The sequence below is a fragment of the Ochotona princeps genome, chromosome 22 (assembly GCF_030435755.1).
Source record: "Ochotona princeps isolate mOchPri1 chromosome 22, mOchPri1.hap1, whole genome shotgun sequence".
NCBI lineage: Eukaryota > Metazoa > Chordata > Mammalia > Lagomorpha > Ochotonidae > Ochotona > Ochotona princeps.
The window spans coordinates 1,667,384-1,686,353 of NC_080853.1; the positions used below are offsets into that span (position 1 = coordinate 1,667,384).

Consider the following 18,970-nt stretch of genomic DNA (forward strand, 5'->3'; position numbering starts at 1 on the left):
TTGAAGCAGAGCTAACAAACCTTTGAGACTGACTATAGTTTCATTCAGTCAGAAAGCTTGTATGATAAAGTGACCAAAAACCATGGGTCTAAAAAGTGACATACACCCACGTATGCTTCTCTTAGGGTTTAATAAAACTCCCTGTCAGCACCCGGCTTTTACTTAGAAATTAATGGAAATATACTTTGGGTTCTGCTCTTCCAACTTGATACTCTATTGTGGAATGTCGGGGTCACACCCAGTGTTGTGAAGAGGTGACTTCACTGTCGCTTCACAAACACTGTTCACGCTGTGTCGTCCATGGAGTCACTGCGCCGTCTCTGTCGCTGCAAGAGCATCTTTTCTGTTATAGAAAATAACTTGATACCTTTCTGGTCAATCTTTGCTTTATTTCTCTTCTTTCTTCCTGTTCCGTCTGATCATTCCTTTCTAAGAAAGAAAAGAAAGATCGGTTGAGACTTGGGAAATGTACTTAAGACCTCCGCGTTTCAGGGGCTGAGGACCACAGCAGTTTGTTTTCTGCCTTCCCAGTCACTGCTTGAAAGATGGTGGCCGCTCTGAGTACAGCGCTGTCGCCACCCCGCCTGGGCCTCCTCTGCCTCTCCGCGTGTTAAAACAGCCACACACCGCTGGGGTACTGCAACAAGGCGCTGTGCGTGTAGATGTGTGGGTCTGATTTTTCTCCATTTTACCAGGATATTGTTATATTTACATCCAAGAACACAGATGGTACGCAAAAATAGATGTAGAATCCAGCAATGTAGGCCTGCATCTTAATATAAATGCAAAAGTACTTAAAAAGTTTATGCAGAATGGAATTTTGGTGGCCAGAATTACAAGGGTTCATTTTTGGTGAAAGTGCATGTATGTCAAGCCTGCTGGGGAGTAAGACAAACTTCATTCCATTTTGCACAAACCCTTTGAAGCCCACTTGCAGTGCCGTCACAGTTTGTATTTAATAGTTGTGAACTTCCTGGAATCAGCCAACCTAAGAGTCAGGGCAGCACAGTGCTTGCCTGGAATACGCCTTCTCTTGGCGTGTATTCAATGAAAGCATAGCCGTGAACCCAGCCGATCCCAGAGCTAAGCAGGAATGTCTTCATCGAGCAGCTCCTTCCCATCCCCAGGCTCACTCTCCAAATGCCTGCGACAGCTGAGCTGAGCTGGACCAGAGCGGAGAATCCAGTCAGTCTCTCTCTCGGGGAGCAGGGACACAGGCATGTGAGCCATATTCCCAGGACAATCTGGTTGTGGAACCCAGGCATTTGGTAATGGGCCGATGGGAACACCCACCCAGACAGCGCCTTTTAAGGGAACCCAGTCCTTCCCCGAAATTGGCTTTGCTCGGTGAGTTGTGACTATTAACATTCAAGCTGTGTTCACACCTACACTGGGAGGCTAAAAATAGATCCGAGTGCTGAGATGTAGTGTAAAATGTATGGCTTGCTCTGCGACACGAGATAATGGCTGGCCTATTCCTGGTGCTCTCTGCTGCTAAATAAAGCCTCGGGTCCCTCACCTGAACAAGGCTCCCTTCCCAGGAAAGATCTCAGCCGTCAGCACTCCTCCTGGAGCCTGCCAAGTCTGGAAAGGGAATCCTGCTACTTGCAGCTAGCATCATTTACATTAGCTGCTTTCACTTATAAGATACATTCCAGCCATTCATGTGTTCAGAAGACTACCTATATGGATGTATTCCTCAGTAATTTTTACAGTGTTTTACAAGAACAACTCAGATTGTCTTGATTATCCAAGTGAAGCCATATTTGTAAGCCATAGTCAGGTGAACAATTAGAAACACATTGACAAACTATTGCATGTACAGCCAGCCATATAGGATTTAAATAATGACACGGAATTCTTTAGCTTTCTTAAAACTAGGCCAGGAACAAATCTGAATTGTAATATACATGTTGAAAAAGTAAGTAAAACTAAAGGAGATCTTTTGTTCCTTTACTTGTGGAGAATAGCAGGGTCTTGGGCGAGCGGTGGGAATGCTGACGGAGTGCCGCCCAGCCCTGGGCTCTGTGCACCGCCTCCCCGACCGCCTGAGCCTGGGCTTGGCTTCCGGACATCCGGGAGTGACAAGTCTCTGGTCTCCTACTTGCAGATCCAGAAAACCCCTAATTCTTCAAAGAGCTGTTTTAGTCAGGAGCTCTATGTCCATAGTTCTGAAAACAGCTCTGCCCCCTGGGCAGGTCCTCTGTGGGTATTCAGAGGCTTCCCACTGGTGCCCGAGCATGATGCAGACGAGGGGTGATGGAGGTCCTGCACTCTCCTGCCGTCACCCCTGTGTGAAAAAGTCATCCAGCCCAGCCTTCACAAAATGGGCACAGCAGTGCCAACCTCCCGAGGTGGCTGTCACGATTTAGAGGGCACAGATGCCAGGCACTAAGGAAGATGCCCGGTCACAACTAGGCCTCCCAGGACTGCGGCTCCTCTGGCCCATAAAGGGGCTTCCGTGACTCGGCTCCTCTCCCCAGGAATATACAGCCAGGCTGAATCGAATCCAGAGCTGTTACTCAGAAACCTCATGGGAGACAGACCTCGTACAGGTGTGAAGCCTGTGAAGCTGCTGCTCTGTGCCAGGCCACACACACTACGCTAGTCCCATCCCCACAGAGCAAAAATGAAAGGACCAAACCCAAGCAGACGCCCAGCACAAAGCTCAGAGTGTGGTCCTCAGCCCCCTGGTGCTCCCCACCACACAGGGCAGCAGAGGGGCTGTGCTAGGACTGCCAGGGCTAGTGCACAGGTAATCCAGCTCCCAGCTGTGTGGTCCCAGTGGTCCACTTGGGCTCCACTGCTCCAGTCACCAAGCACTGCTTAAGCTTTAAGGCTTCACGTACATTTCCAAACAAGAACGCAGTTGGAAGCACATGGTGGGAGGGCCTGGAAGCCCCTAGCTGGAGGGAGGAGGACAGGCTGTGAGGACAGCCTGACCACTTCATCGCAGAAGCCACAGGACCCCTGGCAGTGGTGAGCAGTGGGCAGCTTGGAGGGCAACGCTCCCAAAGCTTGCCGTGCCTGCCTCAAGTCTGGATGACTATTGAGGGTATCGCTAATTCAGAAGCCTTACAAAGGGGTACAATTTTTTAAATCTCAAATATCCCAAACACCTGCTTACACCTGCTGTCACCCAAAAAGCTTTTGTTTAAATACTGATGCTGCCTCCTTAAGATCAACTGGAGAAATGATCAGATCTTCAATTTTGAAACAGTGGAAAGAGTTGTTAGCTGTAGGGGCCAATCGTTTCCACCATGTACAGACAAGCAGCGTCGTTTGGTTAGTGCAAGCAGTCCAGTAGCCAAGGACCAAGACTTCTGGGTCGGCTTCCTAAAAAACAGGCAGCTTTGGGGCCCGGCGGCGTGGCCTAGCGGCTAAAGTCCTCACCTTCAACGCCCCGGGATCCCATATGGGCGCCAGTTCTAATCCCGGCAGCTCCACTTCCCATCCAGCTCCCTGCTTGTGGCCTGGGAAAGCAGTCGAGGACGGCCCAAAGCTTTGGGACCCTGCACCCGCGTGGGAGACCAAGAAGAGGTTCCTGGTGCCGGCTTCGGATCGGCGCGTACCGGCCCATTGCGGCTCACTTGGGGAGTGAAACATCGGACGGAAGATCTTCCTCTCTGTCTCTCCTCCTCTCTCTGTATATCTGGCTTTCCAATAATAATAATAATAATAAATCTTTAAAAAAACTAAAGTCTTTGGAAAACAAAAAGTCTGCAGTGTTCACTGCCTACAGAAAAACCTTCAAAGACTTTCAGTAGAAACTGTTCAGTTCTGAAACCTGCACCTGTTAAAGACCCCACAAGATTGAGGGTCGCCCCGGAGAGTTAGTGATGTCACTGATGTGGAGTAGGCTCTCTGCCCCACGCAGGTGCTGTGTGGACCCTGTGCCTGGTCTGGCATGTAACACCATCCCTGTCAGGGACATCTGAGAGCCAGGGGTGCCGGGACCTCAGTTCTAAGCCACAGGACAATTTGCCATGGTCCTCAGGCTCCTAGGAGCTGCTGCCCTCCTCCTGTCCTCAGCAGGGCTCAGGACCTACAGTTACCACAATCCTCCATCCCAAACTGCTGAAACCCTGCTTGCAATCCAATGAGGAAAAGCCACATCATTGCCTTGGGACCTGCAAAGATTGATTAGTAACCCCGAAAATTTAATCATCTCCATGTTTGCCAGATGGCTTTTCATTTTAAAAGAGAATATTTCTGTTGCTACCAACTCACTTTCCCCAGGCTGATCCTGCTTAGAATTCACCCAGGATGGGTGTCCCCAGCCCATAGGGCAGGGCTGGCAGCACCGGAGCCCCACCCCAGCCTCCGCACACGCCAGGGAAACCCACGGCAGCAATCAGCAGCGACTCACGTTTCAGGATATTCCTTCTCTCCAGTTCCTCCACAGCAGGTCTTTGGCTCAGCCGTCTGCGGAAAAACACTAGGATTACATTTTGCACCATAGTGGCAGCCTGCAAACTGCACCCAGGGTCTGTGAGGGTGACAGGTGGCTGTCTGGCTCCCTGAAGGTTGGCTCCCAAGAACGGGAGCAAAAAAGTGCCCCTTGGTGGCCACCAAGTCCGACTCCTGGTCGGGAGCGGAAGCTGCTCAGTCACAGAGCCATGCCAAGCTAGTCCTTGCTGCCACTTGGGGTGTGCACATCTTCATTTTTCATGCCTGTTGTCCGAAGCTTCCTAGGTCTGGGCGGTTCCCGCCGCCCGGGTAGTTAAACAGTGCGGGGACCCATCCAGGAAACCCTCCTCCTGCCCATTCGCTCCGACGTGGGGCCAGCGCTGCCAGGCTTCGGGCTTTTGATTGCAGAGATGCCCAGAGAGCTGCCAACCCCTCGCCGCCTCACTGCACTGGCACGACCGCGCCGGCTCCTTCCTGCTCCAGCCGCGCTCCGTGCCTCTGCCCGCCCAGCGCGGGGCGGGTCCCGGCCTCCGCCAGTCACCAGCGCGCAGCCGGGGAATCTCCTGCCTGCTCACTCGCTCACGCTGCCGGGACTGCGCCAGCCACACCCGCCGCCCGCCCGCAGCCAGAGCCAGCCCTGCGGAGGGGATGCCTTCTCCAGGGGCTCTGACTGGGGGCTGGAGGACGCATCTCAAAAAGGAAGTTTAGAAATAAAAACAGCCTAAAAACCAAGTCTGCCGTCAGAAGGAGTATAATTAGTCAACATTAATGCCAAGCTTGCAATTGTTTTTTCAACTGAAATAATGGTTCTTGAGTCAGAGTCAGCGGCCTGCCCTGCTGGGAGTCGGCAGCGCCCCCAGGGAGGGGCCAAAGCAGGTGCTCCCCCCACTGCTTCTAATCCGGGCCCAGCACAAAGGCAAGGGTGTCTTGTGGCTTGGCACCGCACCTCATCGCACCCCTCCCCAGACAGCCCAGTTTCTTGCTTGGCTTGGGATGGGGAGGGGTGGTGTGTCTGCTAGCTCTGTGGATGGCTCTCTGGATGGTGTGGTTTCACAGGAGACCTGGACCTGCCAAGAACTCCAGGGTGAGGGGCTCCCCAGAGTCCACCCCCCACTCCACCAGGTGAAGCCCAGCTCAAAGCTGCTGCCTGTGGTCTGGTCCCAACACCCCAATGCCAGTCATTCATTCCATCACTGTGAGTGACTCCAGAGGACCCGTGGTACACCAGGCGCCTTTCCCAACCCCAGTTGCCCGGGGCTGAAGCTGGGAGCTTTCCCTGCCTCTGGGGGTAGGAGTGGGGGACACTTTTGACATCATTTGCCAAAGTCGTCAGCTAAAAGAATCAAACTCCCCAAGATTTACTGATTATCGAGCGACACCTATGGTAGCCATGATGGGTCCACATCACATGATTTTGGGGGTCTGATGTTCCCTGCACCAGGTGGAGGGAACTGCAAACAAGCAATAAAGAAAGGAGAGCTTTTAACAAGCCAAAGCTCAAACACAGTGGGCAAGGACAGGAATCAGCAGGTGCAGGCAGGGAAGGGCCAGGCCAGAGACTACCTCACCGAACAGTGGCTGTGGTGCAGGGAGAGCGGGAGTGACATCAAATGACATCATGCACGTGGGGTCTTTCTCGTGTCTGCCCGGAACACTGTCATTCTAGGAGATGCCAGTCTATGAGGAGCAGTCCTCATTCAGCCTTCTGTAGCACATGTTCCGTGCTGTCAGGCTGCCCCTTTGATACCTGTTAGCAATTGTTCAGAAAGGACATCCAGCAGGGTTTCATACACCGGGGCTGGCTTGCCTCTTCTGCCATGAGCCAGCACTCGGGCCCCACGAAGGTTCTCCTGCCACTCCCGACAGCACCCTACAGACCTTGCCAGGTGGCAGCTCAGGCCTGGACAGCGGCTGCATGGGCCGATCCCCCCCCTTCACCACCTGGCAACACCAAGACAGCCCGAATTGCACCAGGGCACCTGGTCCAGACTGTTGAGGAACTTTACAGGGTTGGAGACTGTTCGCAACCCCAGCTGATCCCTTCTGGGGCTGCTGTGCACAAGAAATGACATGCTGTACGGCAGAGATTGTGGCCAAGGTCAGGCGCTATGCTGCAGAGGCCTCCTCCTTTCCTGTCGCTGTGGTCATTCACGTCAACCCACATTTGTGCACAGACTGCGCCCGGATTTAGTGTGTAAACAGGAGAGAAAAAGCTGTGCTGAAGTGCTCGACGGCCACGCCCTCCGAGCTGGGCACATGAGGCACAGTGCCTCTCCAGGGTCTCTAAGCACCAAAGGCATGGGAACAGCAAAGCCTTCCAGGCCAGGAACAGGTGGAGCACATGTCCCCACTCTGGTTCAGGATCTCAGCGCAGGAAAGGCGGCCCTGAGCTCTGGGGCTGCAGACCCCAGACGGCAGTCCTATGTGGGGTAAAGCTTGAATGGGAACCTGCATCCGTGCCCACTCAGTGACTACCTGTGCCTGAATGCACATGGATGGTGTGGACCTGAGGCCTTGAACAAATGCCTTGGCCTCTGGCCACAAGGCTCTGCAGAGAACAGACCAGAACCCAGAGACCTCACAGACAGCATGAATCGCCAGGCAGGATCTGCCCCTGTGGCACACAGCAGCTAGGGCATCCTCAGCTCAGCGGGCAGCCTTGCCAGGGCTCTCAGAGGCACCCAGGGGAACCCAGGAAGGCTGTGCCTGAGGATTCCAGGGATGCCTGGGTGTGTCCTCTAAGCCCTAGGGATCCCCCAGTTGCCCGCCTCTGCCAGTCCTCCGCAGCTGCTCCCCTTGCCTGATTCACAAACGGCACTGCCAGCAACACCGGGGCTGTCGGAGAAGCTGCAGTTTATTTCTGTCTCTCCCCACGGAGAAAGCCCCAGTGTGGTGGAGAATTAGAGCCGCGTGGGTGTGGGAGCGACACCAAGAAAAGCAACAAATGTTTGGGACCTGGAAGAGCTGCCACCAGGCTGGGAGCCACTGCAGGCGGCCCCAGAAGCAGCCAAGCAGGTGACCCCAGGGCCCTTCTGGCCCCTCTGCCTCTGTGCCGATCAGCCTGGCCCACGCTGCACACACACTGGCAGGGACATAGTAGGTGAGCAGGTAAGGCACAGAGCCCCCAAGTACCCAGGGACAGTGCCTGTGTGGGCAGAGAGCTGGCAGCCACAGCACCAGACCCAGCCCAGGCCTTGGCTCTGGGGCAGCTGGTCACGTTTCCATCCCCGCTGGTGCGGAGTGTGGAGCGCCAGTTCTGCAGCCCCTGAAGGGGACAGGATGGATACCCTCCATGGCCGGGGCCTCCCATTCCTGCAGTGATGGCCCTCCCCACCCCCGACAGCGGGGCTGGGAGCGACAGACAGGAGGCTGGCATGCAAACTGGCAGGTTGCTGTTCTTATTGTTATTACTATTGTAATGGATATTGCATCCCTGGCATGCCTCCACCAGCACAGCCACAGGTTCCTCCCTGCAAGTCTGGGTACCTAGGATGTACTCCCCGATGAGATGCTCTCTCCCCCATCAGACCCAGCCACCGCATGAGTCCCTCAGACTCCTACCAACCCTCACACCCTCTCCATTCACCCCACTAGACACACTCTCCCCTCTGAGTTCCTCACTCTCCCCATCAGACCCTTACACCCTCCCCCATCAGACCCTCACACCCTCCCCCATCAGACCCTCACACCCGTACATTTTAAGCAGTAAAAAGACCATGCAGAGCACAGGGGCGGCCCGCACTGACCCCCAGATCTCCCTACTTTTTTCAGCAATTTCCAGCACTGCAAGGCAACCACAGTCAGACACACTGGCCAAAGACAGGACTCCCCCACAGAGCAGCTGCATCCTGGGTGTGCCCCACAAAGCTGCCCTTTGCTGTAAGGTGCTGGTGGGTCCAGGAACTTTCTGGATCAGGATTCCAGTGCTGACAGCACAGACTGTGCCCAGCCTAGGAGTTAGATGGGCCCAGGCCAGCACCCAGGGCTTTGGGAATGGGGACATCACCTCCTGCTCCCACAAGGGGGCTGTGAGATAATGCCACCAGGGGAAAGAGCCCGGGCTGGCGCGAGGTGCTTGTCGGGGAAGACATGGCCCAGGCACTGCTCCCAGAGCCCGGGGCCTGCACACTCGCCCAGCAGGCATCGTGGGACAGTTCTTTGCATGGGTGCCCAACCGGTCTGTGCTGCTGCAGGGTCCATATGGAGTGAGAGGCTGTGGAAAGTCCCCAGGGGCAATTTTCAAGTTAACCTGCAGCCTGCGAACTCCAATTCTGGAACTCACTCTTGCCCTAACCAGCCTGGGCAAGAATTTTAATCCCAGGAATGCCAGACTTCCTCAGGACCCTCATCCCCACAGACACGCTGGCCAGCAGCCTTTACACCCACCCTAGAGATGAGAAGACGGAGGCCCAGCCAAGCTAAGCCCCCCATTCAGAGCCGAAGGGGTGGACAGGAGGACACCATCCCCAGACGAGGCACTCACGTGCTGCACACTGCCTGGCCTCTTCAGGACTGTGATGTCAATGACGAGATGAGCTCACCCTGCTGGAAAACAAAACCCTCCAACCAAGGTCCGCACGAAGCAGGGAAAAAAGCAACCAGCAGTCTCTGTGATGCCACTCGCTGACGCTGGGCCCTCATCCTGTGCACTTCCAGGCCACCCACCTGCGGAAGTGGCCCACTTTCCTGCAGCCCTGGGAGTGCAGTGTGCTGGGGATCAGAGGCAGTCCGGGTGCTTCCTGCTGCGGCCTGAGCTTCCCAGGCTAGGTGGAGGAAGCCCCGGGGTGGGGTGTTGTGAAGGTCCCCTGCAGGAGCTAACACAACCTTTACGTGCAGGGATTCCTGGGCACAGCCAGTCTTGGGTTCCCTGACAAACACTGGGGCTCCCTCCTGGAGATGGGAGCCCTCAGAGAAGCGGCTCACCTGCAGTTCAACAGGATGCCCGGGCCAGATGGGTGGGCCCTGGCAGAGCAGGGTCAGGAGGAAGGAGGTTCCACCTGGGCAGGTGAGAGACAGGCAATCAGGATAAGGCCCAGCAAGCTCTGGGGTCTGAGGGGGCAGAGCTGTTGACGTCCGGGGTATGTCCCCATTCCTGGCATCACCCTGAGCCAGCCAAGGGCTAAGCAGGAAGGCGCTGGCAGCTGGCCTGCCATCCCAACCTGACCTTCTGCCATTGGCCCCACCTCCTAGCACATGCTCAGCTTCTCCAAGGTAGCGGCTGGCCCTGACCATCCCTGCCATCCACCAGGATTCTCTGAGCAACCTGCAGGCCCCTCTTGCTCCCCAGTGACTGCCAACACCCAGGAACCCGCAGGCCTGCTGGGCCCCCGGCCCACAGCCCCTCACAGAGGTTGTAGCAGCCGCCGAAGAGCCTCAATTCTCAGGGTACCTTCCTGCCCAGCCCCGCAACGGTGGGATGATCTTCCCAAAAGCTACTCCCACTTCCAGGGGGAGTGGAGTCCCATTACTACTGTCCCTAGGACACCAGCCAGGCACCTCGGTGTGACCCATGAGACACGGCCACCCCTGGCCTCCCTGCCAGCTTCAGGGATGGTGCCCAGCGAGCCACCCGCCCTGCTGGGCACTCTCCTTCTCTAGCCCCAGCAAACCTCACCAACTTTAGTGTAGCAGGTATTCCACTGCACCTGCCCACCCTACACATAACGGCAAAGCCTGCCGGCAAAGCTGGCAGAAGCTGAACCGACGTAGGTTCAGCGGGACACTGTGACACAGGTCTGTACTGGTAGCAAGTGAGGACTGGCAGGGCAGCTGCCAGCAGAGCACCGCCATGACCCCTTCAGCTACACAGGCACAGAGGGCCCTGGTCATGCCCTGCCCTGAGAGCCACAGCCTCAGGCACAGCCAGTTCCCCAAACAAGGCACCTTTCTGGGTAAAGTTCCAAACAAACCCAAGCACTCTAGCAAGGCATTGCATTCCAGGAACCAGCGGTCTGTGGTCAAACAGCACCAGCACCTACAGTGTGCTCATTCAAGATACAGCTGGACTGTGTCCCTGGGAGTATCTGAGGGATGCCTGGAGTCAAAGCTAGAGAGTTTGCGTGCACGTGTGTGGGGTAAGCTGAGGGGGGTGCCACTTAGGGAGCACCCCTTGGATGTGACACACCTGGCTCCCAGGGGTGCCTGGAAACCCAGGAGGAGCCACAGCCACTGACAATCGCAGAGCCGCCCAAGTCTGCCGAAGTCCCCGAGAATGGCTGCACCCTGGGGCTGGCCCACTCTGCCAGCTCCATCTCTCTAGGAAGCCCCTTGGGTTTAGGGATACGGGGTGGTGTCCCCATGTCGCATACCCAGGCCTGCTATGTCCAAAGCTACCCCTCTTTCCAGCCCCAGCTTAGGGAGACTGCCTCACCCAGGCTGCAGCTCACTCCCAGGGCAGCTCAGAACAGGACACAGGGGCTCATGGTCAAGTCCCTGCTACTCACGAGCCCTTCCTCTCTCAGCAGGAGGGGATGGCCAACACTGTGGCCCTGGGGGATGGGGGACCTCATCTCCCATCAGCCCCAGGATCTGAGGGTCTGCGGGAGGCAGCAAGAACACTTTTGCCCTCCATGGTTGGTCACCAAAGGCCACCTGGTCACCCCCCGACCCACCAGCCTCACAGGATGCCTCCCAGGGTCTTTCTGTCCCACCCTGATCATGTCCCTTCCCCCCTCTGCCACAGTGAGATGGACAAGCATGTCACCTTCCCTGGGCACTGCCAGGCACAGAGGACCCTCCTGGAAGCAGGCCTGTTGGCCCCCCAAAGGTGCAGGGACCACAGAGAACCCTCATGGGAACAGCAAAGACAGAATGCCCATGTGAGAAGCTCCAGGGCAGCTGAGCACAGCAGGGAGAGACCATGTCCCCAGTGGTGGCTGCCCCACGTCCCTGCCATCATGGTGATGGCAGTGTGTGATCTCTGAACCATGGGCCAAGCAGCCGTCCGTAGTGGCACTGGCTGGCAGCGAGTCCCGCTGGTCAGTGTAGACAGAGCCTGTCCACTGCTGCGCCAGGCAGGATTCTCCAAAACAACATTTCAGCACCTGTCAGCAGTTGGAAATGCACTGTTGCCCCTCACTCACCAGCCCCAAGTCCAGCAGTGCGCTGCCAAGAGCATGTGCGGACATGCAGGCATCACATGGGCACACTCAGGAGGGGGTGGCCCTGCAGCCACGTGCAGAGAGGAGCTCAGCCTGGGGTCATGGGGACCCAACCCTGCAGCATGGTGCCATCAGCCCATGGGACCTGGGGGCTCTCCCTGGAGCACCGCCCCAAGAGGGGGCAGCGCCATCTCGGGGGATTCCAGTTCTTGCAGGCTGGTTAACCCACGTGCAGAGCAGGTAGCTACGAGCAAGCCTGAATCTGTTACTTGCACACCCTGGTCTTCCTCTCGCACGTATGCAGCCCGGGGCCTCCCTAGACGCGGAGCCGTGCCGTCGGGCCCTTCCAGACGCCAGTCATGAGCTGGACAAACTTCCCTCTCGATCGCTCCGCGTCAGGTCTCCTGTCACAGTGACAAAGGGCCAGCACGGTGCTCCTTTAGGGCCTGGTAAGGAAGCCGGTGGCCCTGGTCATGCAACACGGTGTGTCAGTGCCTTGACGATGGCCGTGACACTCAAGGCTCAGCTGCCAGGCTCAGGCACAGACAGGCCAGCGTAAATGTGAGGGCAGAGGAGCTTGGCACAGCAGAGGACGGCAAGGACGCCCAGGGGCAGGCTCAAGTGCTGCCTTCGGTCCCTGGTCCAGCTTCCTGCCAAGGCAGAACCCACAGGCAGCAGGCACGGTGCGGGCCCAAGGAACCGGATCCGCAACCCCCAACCCCCGTGGGAGGCCAGGCCTGCGGTCTGGCTCTTGAGCCCAGCCAGAGGCCACGGGAGGAGTGTGGGGAGAGAAGCAGCTGGGGAAACTCCCTCTGCCTCTTTGTTTCTCCGCCTTTCCAGAGTCTGTAAAGCTTCCTCTGCAAAGCTATTTTAAAAAATCTATTGCTTTTCCATATATTTGCAACAAATCATTGAAAAAAAGAGCAAATGAAAAATAACCTCACTGCTGAGAATCGGGGCAGCTCAGCCAGGCCTGGCTGCTTGGGGCATCAGAGCTCTGCTGTCCACAAGCCCGCCACCCTGGCTCCTACGATGGTCAGCTCCAAGTTCAAGGGCTCTGTCCCCAGTTACTCAACCACACACTTCCCAAGGTGCTCACAGCACGAGTCAAGTGTGAGACCAGCTGGCTTTCCATCAGGAAGGTCCTAGTGAGCCTGCCCCTGCCGGGGAAGGTCTCAGAGCCAGCCTGGCTGCCGTGGACGCAGCTGGCTGCCGTGGACATGGCCTGCTCTCGGGGCACCTGACACTGCTCCTGCAGCCCCCACCCGAGTGTGCCCTGTGGACTCCCTACTGTAATTAGCTAATTCAATTATGCTGCATGTGCATTGATTAAAGGGCTGCATGCTGGCTATAAAAAGAAAATGCTATTTCCATGAAAACCAAGTTGACTGCTTGGGAGTCAGGAAAGGCAAGATGCTAAAAATAGTGCTGACATCACAGTGGGTGAGGGGCACACAGCACCAGCAGGAGGCCCCTGAGGCTACAGAACCCTACTCCGCTAAGCCAGCCATACCAACCACCTGCACCACGTGCCCTGGGCTGTTTCCACTGTGATGGGCAGCTCCTTCCTCAAGGAAATGTCCTTGACCCCTGGGTCCAGTTCTGCAGCAGTAACAAAGCCGGCTTTCAACCACTGCTCGCCAGCTTCCCTCTGATTAACCTCCCAGGGCGGAGTGAGCAGAGGGCTCGGGCCCAGCTCCCACAGGCGGCTGTGAGCAGAGTGCAGCAGCTCCTGGGCTCCTGGTGGGCAGCTCGATCTACAGGCTCCTGCTGGAATCCCTGCTGCTGTGGAACCTCGCTAAGGCCACACAGCCCTGGGCAGAGTGGAGCCAGGGCTAAGACGCTGCAAGATCAAGGGCAGGGCGTGGCACACACCTAGCAGGTCAGCCTCTGCTGTCCCTTCCGGCGATGGAGGATGGGGGGACCCCACCACTCCTCAGCCCATACAGGGATGGGGACCCCACCTCTCCTCAGCCCATACGGGGATGGGGACCCCACCTCTCCTCAGCCCATACGGGGATGGGGACCCCACCTCTCCTCAGCCCATACGGGGATGGGGACCCCACCTCTCCTCAGCCCATACGGGGATGGGGACCCCACCTCTCCTCAGCCCATACGGGGTGAGGTTTGGAGTCTCAGCTGCTGCACTTGAAACCCAGCTCCCTGCTAACGTGCCTGGCAAGGTAGAGGAAGAAAGCTGGGTGCTCGCAGCCGGCCACTCAGAGACCCAGTGGATTCCCCCTGATTTGGCCCGGCCCAGCCCGGGGCACTGCGGCCATCTGGGAAGCAAACTACAAGCTGGGAGATAGCCTGGCTCTGTCTGTCTGCCTTGCAACAAAGCAATCTCTTAAAAAGACAGTTTGGTGCAAAAAAATTTTGAGATGCAGTTTTTCCATAGATGTGCATCCCCCACTTCTGAAATAGCCTTCTGGGTCCCTTATTCAAACTCCAAAAAATTCAAGTCGTAAGATCTAACACCTTCCACTGCCTGCTGCTGCTGAGGCCACTCAGCTGTGCTTCCCACGTCAGGGAGGCCCATGCTGGGTCCCAGGCCCCTCTGAGCCCAGACAGTGCCACACCCCTGCCAGGAGACGCTCCTGTGGGGTTCCAGGTCCCTCTGAGCCCAGGCAGTGCCCCACCCCTGCCAGGAGACGCTCCTGTGGGGTTCCAGGTCCCTCTGAGCCCAGGCAGTGCCCCACCCCTGCCAGGGGATGCTCCTGTGGGATCCCAGGCCCCTCTGAGCCCAGGCAGTGCCCCACCCCTGCCAGGGGACGCTCCTGTGGGGTTCCAGGCCCCTCTGAGCCCAGGCAGTGCCACACCCACGCCAGGGGACGCTCCTGTGGGGTTCCAGGTCCCTCTGAGCCCAGGCAGTGCCACACCCCTGCCAGGAGACGCTCCTGTGGGGTTCCAGGCCCCTCTGAGCCCAGGCAGTGCCACACCCACGCCAGGGGACGCTCCTGTGGGGTTCCAGGTCCCTCTGAGCCCAGGCAGTGCCACACCCACGCCAGGCCTTTCATTTTCTGTCTCCATCTCAGGAGCTTTCAGGGTTCAGCCCCTGCACTCCTCTCCTGGGCCTCCTCGTCTCAGCCTGGCAGCCCAGGGCCCCACCTGGGGGCTCCAGCCAAGTCCCTGCAGCTAGAGGAAGGGCTGTGCCCCACACAGGGTCGGCCCCCCTAAACCAGCCAACACGGGACGAACTGACATTAAGGCAGACTCGAAAGCTCCTCTCACATTTGTCCCTGATCCCGCGAGACAAGGGCACTGCCTCTACAGGACTCAGGACTCCCTCTGGGCCAGCAGGGCACCGGACCCAGAAGACAGGACCCCTGTGTGTGCCACTGGGGAGGCCGGCCCCAGCCCAGGTCCAATCCTACCCCGGCTTCTTGACCTTAGCACTCATGCCTTTATGTAACCACTACACCTCCTAGAGAGATAGAAGCTTCCAGAAGGCAGCACTGCCCCTGCCTTGTTCCTCCCTGCAGCCGTGCCCAGTATGGTCTGTGGCACAGACAGCAAAGGGCTCCTGTCACAGAGCTGAAGTGCCAGAGGTTGGGGTGGCAGAGGAGGGGCAGCAGGCCTGGCCCTGCTGCGGCGGAGCCCTTGGGATGCAGCTCCCTCCTGCAGCCCAGGGTGAAGGTTGGGAGGGCAGGAGCAGGTGCCCGCTCAGGCCCAGGTGGTTTAGCCCATAAGTATCATGTGGTCCGGCAGACAAGGCCGCATTAAAGATCCCTGCTGCCTAACACTGCTCCGCCTCCTTCAAACTCTCCATGACAACTCCTACTCAAGCTGCACTTCCTACCTGGTCCAAATGCCAAGTCTCTCAGCACTGCCTCAGCCCCTCAAGGCCGGACCACAGCTGGAGCTGACTCAAGAATGCCGGGAACTGCGGGAAAGAACCTTCCTGGGGAGCAGACATAGTGGAGATGTGTTGCTGAACATGATGGGACTTGAACGTGAAGTCTGGCACTCCTGCAACCATCTTGGACCACGGAGGATCAACAGCAGCAATGAGAGCAGGCGGCAAGCCTACCTGACCTCCCTGAGCTGCCACCACAGCTCGGTGTGACTGAACACAGTCAAATGCCGCACCCAGCACAGAAAATAGTCCCAGCAGATGTCCGCGTCACCATGACAACTTGCGTGTGGCAAGCCCCAGTCCCAGGGGAGGCCGCTGGCATTGCTTACCCAGCCAGTGCCCTGCAGCCCCACCCCTGCCGTCTGATCCGAAATCTAGCTTGACTGGCGCCAAGCAGTGGAAGTTGCTTCACTTTGCCCACGACACTTGCCATGCCATCCCCTACCGAGCTCCACGCGAATGAGCATGGCTGTTGCCCTGCCCGGGACAGCACAGAGGCAGCAGGGCCATTCCAAGCTGGCGTCCAATGGGGGAGCCGGGCCTGGGACACGGTGGGCCCACTTGACCTCTGGCCAGAGATAAAGCCCCACGTCATGCTCAGCGGCAGAGATGCCACCAGCTGAGCTCCTGGTGCGGAAGCTGCTCCCTGGGCTGCCTACCTGCACGTGGAGGCCGTACCAGGCCAGCCGCCGCTCCAGAACGTGCTGGGCCCTGTCCCTGTTGGCCTGACCTTCCATCCCGCGCTGAGGAGCACCCCCACATCCCTCCAACACCCGTCTGAGCCTGCTCAGGCAGCGCAGCCCCTCCCCTTGTGTGGGAAGGGGCCCTGAGGAATCCTGGCATTCCTCCCGATTCCTGGGCCTGTGGTGGCCCCTGTTGCAGAGCAGACCTAGCCAGAGCCTGGAAGCTCCTGCAACATTTTAGCGACGCCCTGGGGAGCTCAGTCAGTCAGGGCAAGCAGCTTCATCAGCAGGCAGCAGGCGGAGTGATGGCTGCATGCCAAGAGGCCCCGTGCCCCAGGATCGCACACCCCAAGGCTGGGAGATGGGCCGAAGACGCACGCGGTAAAGATGACCGTGGTGCTGACGCTCGAGACACCTGGCTCATGTTCTGGCTGCAGCCACCACGTTTCCAAGTGCACTTGACCCAGCGACTGCTCTAGGGGCTCCTTGGGTAAGTGGTGACAATGTCCTGTGGCTGGCTGCAAGGCTGGATGCCCGGGTCAGCAGGTTCACGCGGTGCTGAGCTGAACCTCCACAGCACACGGCATCTGGAGGCTCTGTCCACACAGCCGCGAGCACTGCCGACCCCTTGGGGCTCATCCTCCTTCCCACTTTTCTTTGAGTGCTTCCTGTCAGTCCTAGGCCTGTGACATCGTCCCTCGCTGCCACCTTCCTGCAGCCCTGTTGCAAGGACGTCCTGTCCCTTCATTCGGCCATCTCGCCTACATACTCGTCCGCCTAGTTACCCAGCCATGCAACTACCCACGCCCACACCGCGGGTCCAGGAATCAGAGGAGACGCTGACCCCAGAAGGCTGACAAGCCCAGGTCTGTGCTGCCCTGCAACCTTGGGGCTCCCTTTAAGTGGGAAACCCAGCAGAACTACCCCCTATCCACACACACACACCCCCTGTGTGCCCCATGTCGCTTTATGTTCCAGCACTCCAGGGCATAATAAATCCTTCATTAGTCTCCTTATCTGTCTTCTCCCTGGAAATCCCTCGGGAAACTGTCCCACGGACACTGCCAAAGACACAGCAACACGGGGTCTCCCGGCATGCAGGAGCACCCTGGGCTGTCCCCGCTGGGAGCTGTTCATCTAGGTGAGGTCATTTCAACCAGAGATTGTTGGGCGGGGGTGTCGCTGGGAGACACCCTAGAGCCGAGAACTCAGCAGCTGTCCAGGAGGACCTAGCCTCCTCCCCCGCACCCGGGCTTGGTTCTTCCAGCGCTCAAGCTGGGCTCCCAAGTCACTGAGGGAGGTGCAGCGGCTGGCACAGCGGCTTCCAGGACAAGGAACGGAGGAGCTCATGTCTCCCATGTTCCTGTATTCCATACAAGAAAGCTCAAGTCATCCCAGGTCCCACAAACACATGGAAGCTGGCTCTGGTCCCTGGCGGCCGATGAGACCACCTAGTGCCCGCCTCCCCTGTGAATAGCGCCGAGGGGACAGAGGCGAGAGCAAGTCACTGTGGCAGGCAGCAAAACCCAAAGGCCAGATGGTGTGCGTCCCACAGGCCCACACGGCTCACGGCTAAGGCAGGCCCACTCTATCCAAAGCACAGACTCCACATTCACCCCAAGTCAGATCCACCTGCCCCGGACGCCAGCCACGGCCACTCACATGTCCCAACACCTACTGCCCCCTCTGCTTCCTCCTGCATTCCCTCCCCAGGGCAGGTTGCCACAAGCCCTTGTGCTCAACAACCCTGACATGTGCCTCGCCCGCCCCCACCTCGCCCTCCCCGCTGCTGCAGCAAGAGGGTCTCTTCAGGCCACTCCTCTTGGCTGTCCAGCAGAGGCCAGGCCTGTATTCACTGGGCACTCCGACCTCGTGAGCCTTCTGCAGGTGCACATCCGGGATCCCCGTGTGCCGGAGGGAGGCTCACTTCACCCGGTATGGCTGTGAGCAGAATAAGGGCGCAGTCCGCCACCAAGGAACTCGGGCAAGGAGGTGACCACGTGCCTCAGCCGCCCCTCTGGCCCTGGCCTCCACTGCCCAGGCCGCCCCTGCACCTGCACCACAGCGCCCGGGCGGCCATTCCTGGGCTGGGGCTGCGCTGCCCTCAGGCCCAGCAGGGAGCCAGCACGCATGCTCAGGTCTCCCCCTGCCAGGCCCTGCACTGCTGCAGTGGCACCAGTGTCCAGGGGGACACCTTTCACCTGCACACCTGCACGTCGCACAGACTTGAGGTCTCCGCAGTTGAGGGGTGCATGCCTCGGGAGACACGTGAGGGCATTTGGGGGTGCCCATAAGCCCAGCCCGTCTCTCGTGACCCCAGCACTCTCTGTAACTTAAAGTATCACCTTCCATTACAGCAACCTTGGAGGAACCACGGCAAGGAGCAGGCTGGCTCAGCGAGACTGACAGGATCCTGATGCCAACAGCAACACCCAGGCCTCGCCGTGGCCGGGCCCTGCCCTGGAGGCATCAGAGGCCACCCGGGCAACTTGGGTGTCCCCAGGGAGGACTGCCCTGGGTCAGCACACAGCACTGGGCCTCCACGCTAACACTTGTGGACCAAGGGCTCAGCAGGCATTAACTGCCCCATCAACACAGACAGCACGGCGACCGGACGCCAGCTACCGCGTGCCGCCAGGAGGTTCCTGACCGTGCGGGCAGGACTACTGCCCGAAGCCGCGTCCCACGGTTCCAGTGAGGGCACACAACATGGTTTCTCTCCGCCCCTGCCCAGGGCTGAGCGTGTCATTGTCAACTTGTGCCCGGAGCCTCTCTTCCCCTTTTGCCTGAAATGTCCCAAAGGGCTCTCTGTGGACAGGAGCACTGTTGTTCACACAGGTTTGGTTCAAACCCATGGGAGAGCAAAAGCCACAGGGGCTGAGCACTCGCCCCCACAGCCCCGTGTCAGCCCCGTGTCAGCG

The 18,970-nt window shown here is 58.3% G+C and overlaps 2 protein-coding genes across 3 annotated transcripts in view; both read right to left on the reverse strand.

Moving 5' to 3' along the window:
• Nucleotides 1-18,970, reverse strand: part of PHACTR3 (phosphatase and actin regulator 3) — a 57,428-nt gene that overhangs the window by 3,718 nt on the left and 34,740 nt on the right. Inside the window, exons 8-9 of the mRNA XM_058679288.1 lie at nt 4,370-4,425; nt 368-429 (exon numbers count right to left, since the gene is read on the reverse strand). Of these exons, the coding sequence (XP_058535271.1) occupies nt 368-429; nt 4,370-4,425 (118 nt within the window). The remainder of the gene's footprint in view (nt 1-367; nt 430-4,369; nt 4,426-18,970) is intronic.
• Nucleotides 13,248-18,970, reverse strand: part of EDN3 (endothelin 3) — a 250,982-nt gene continuing 245,259 nt past the window's right edge. For both annotated transcript variants that reach the window (XM_058679289.1, XM_058679291.1), the window contains exon 6: nt 13,248-13,261. The gene's annotated coding sequence lies outside the window, so the exon portion shown is untranslated. The remainder of the gene's footprint in view (nt 13,262-18,970) is intronic.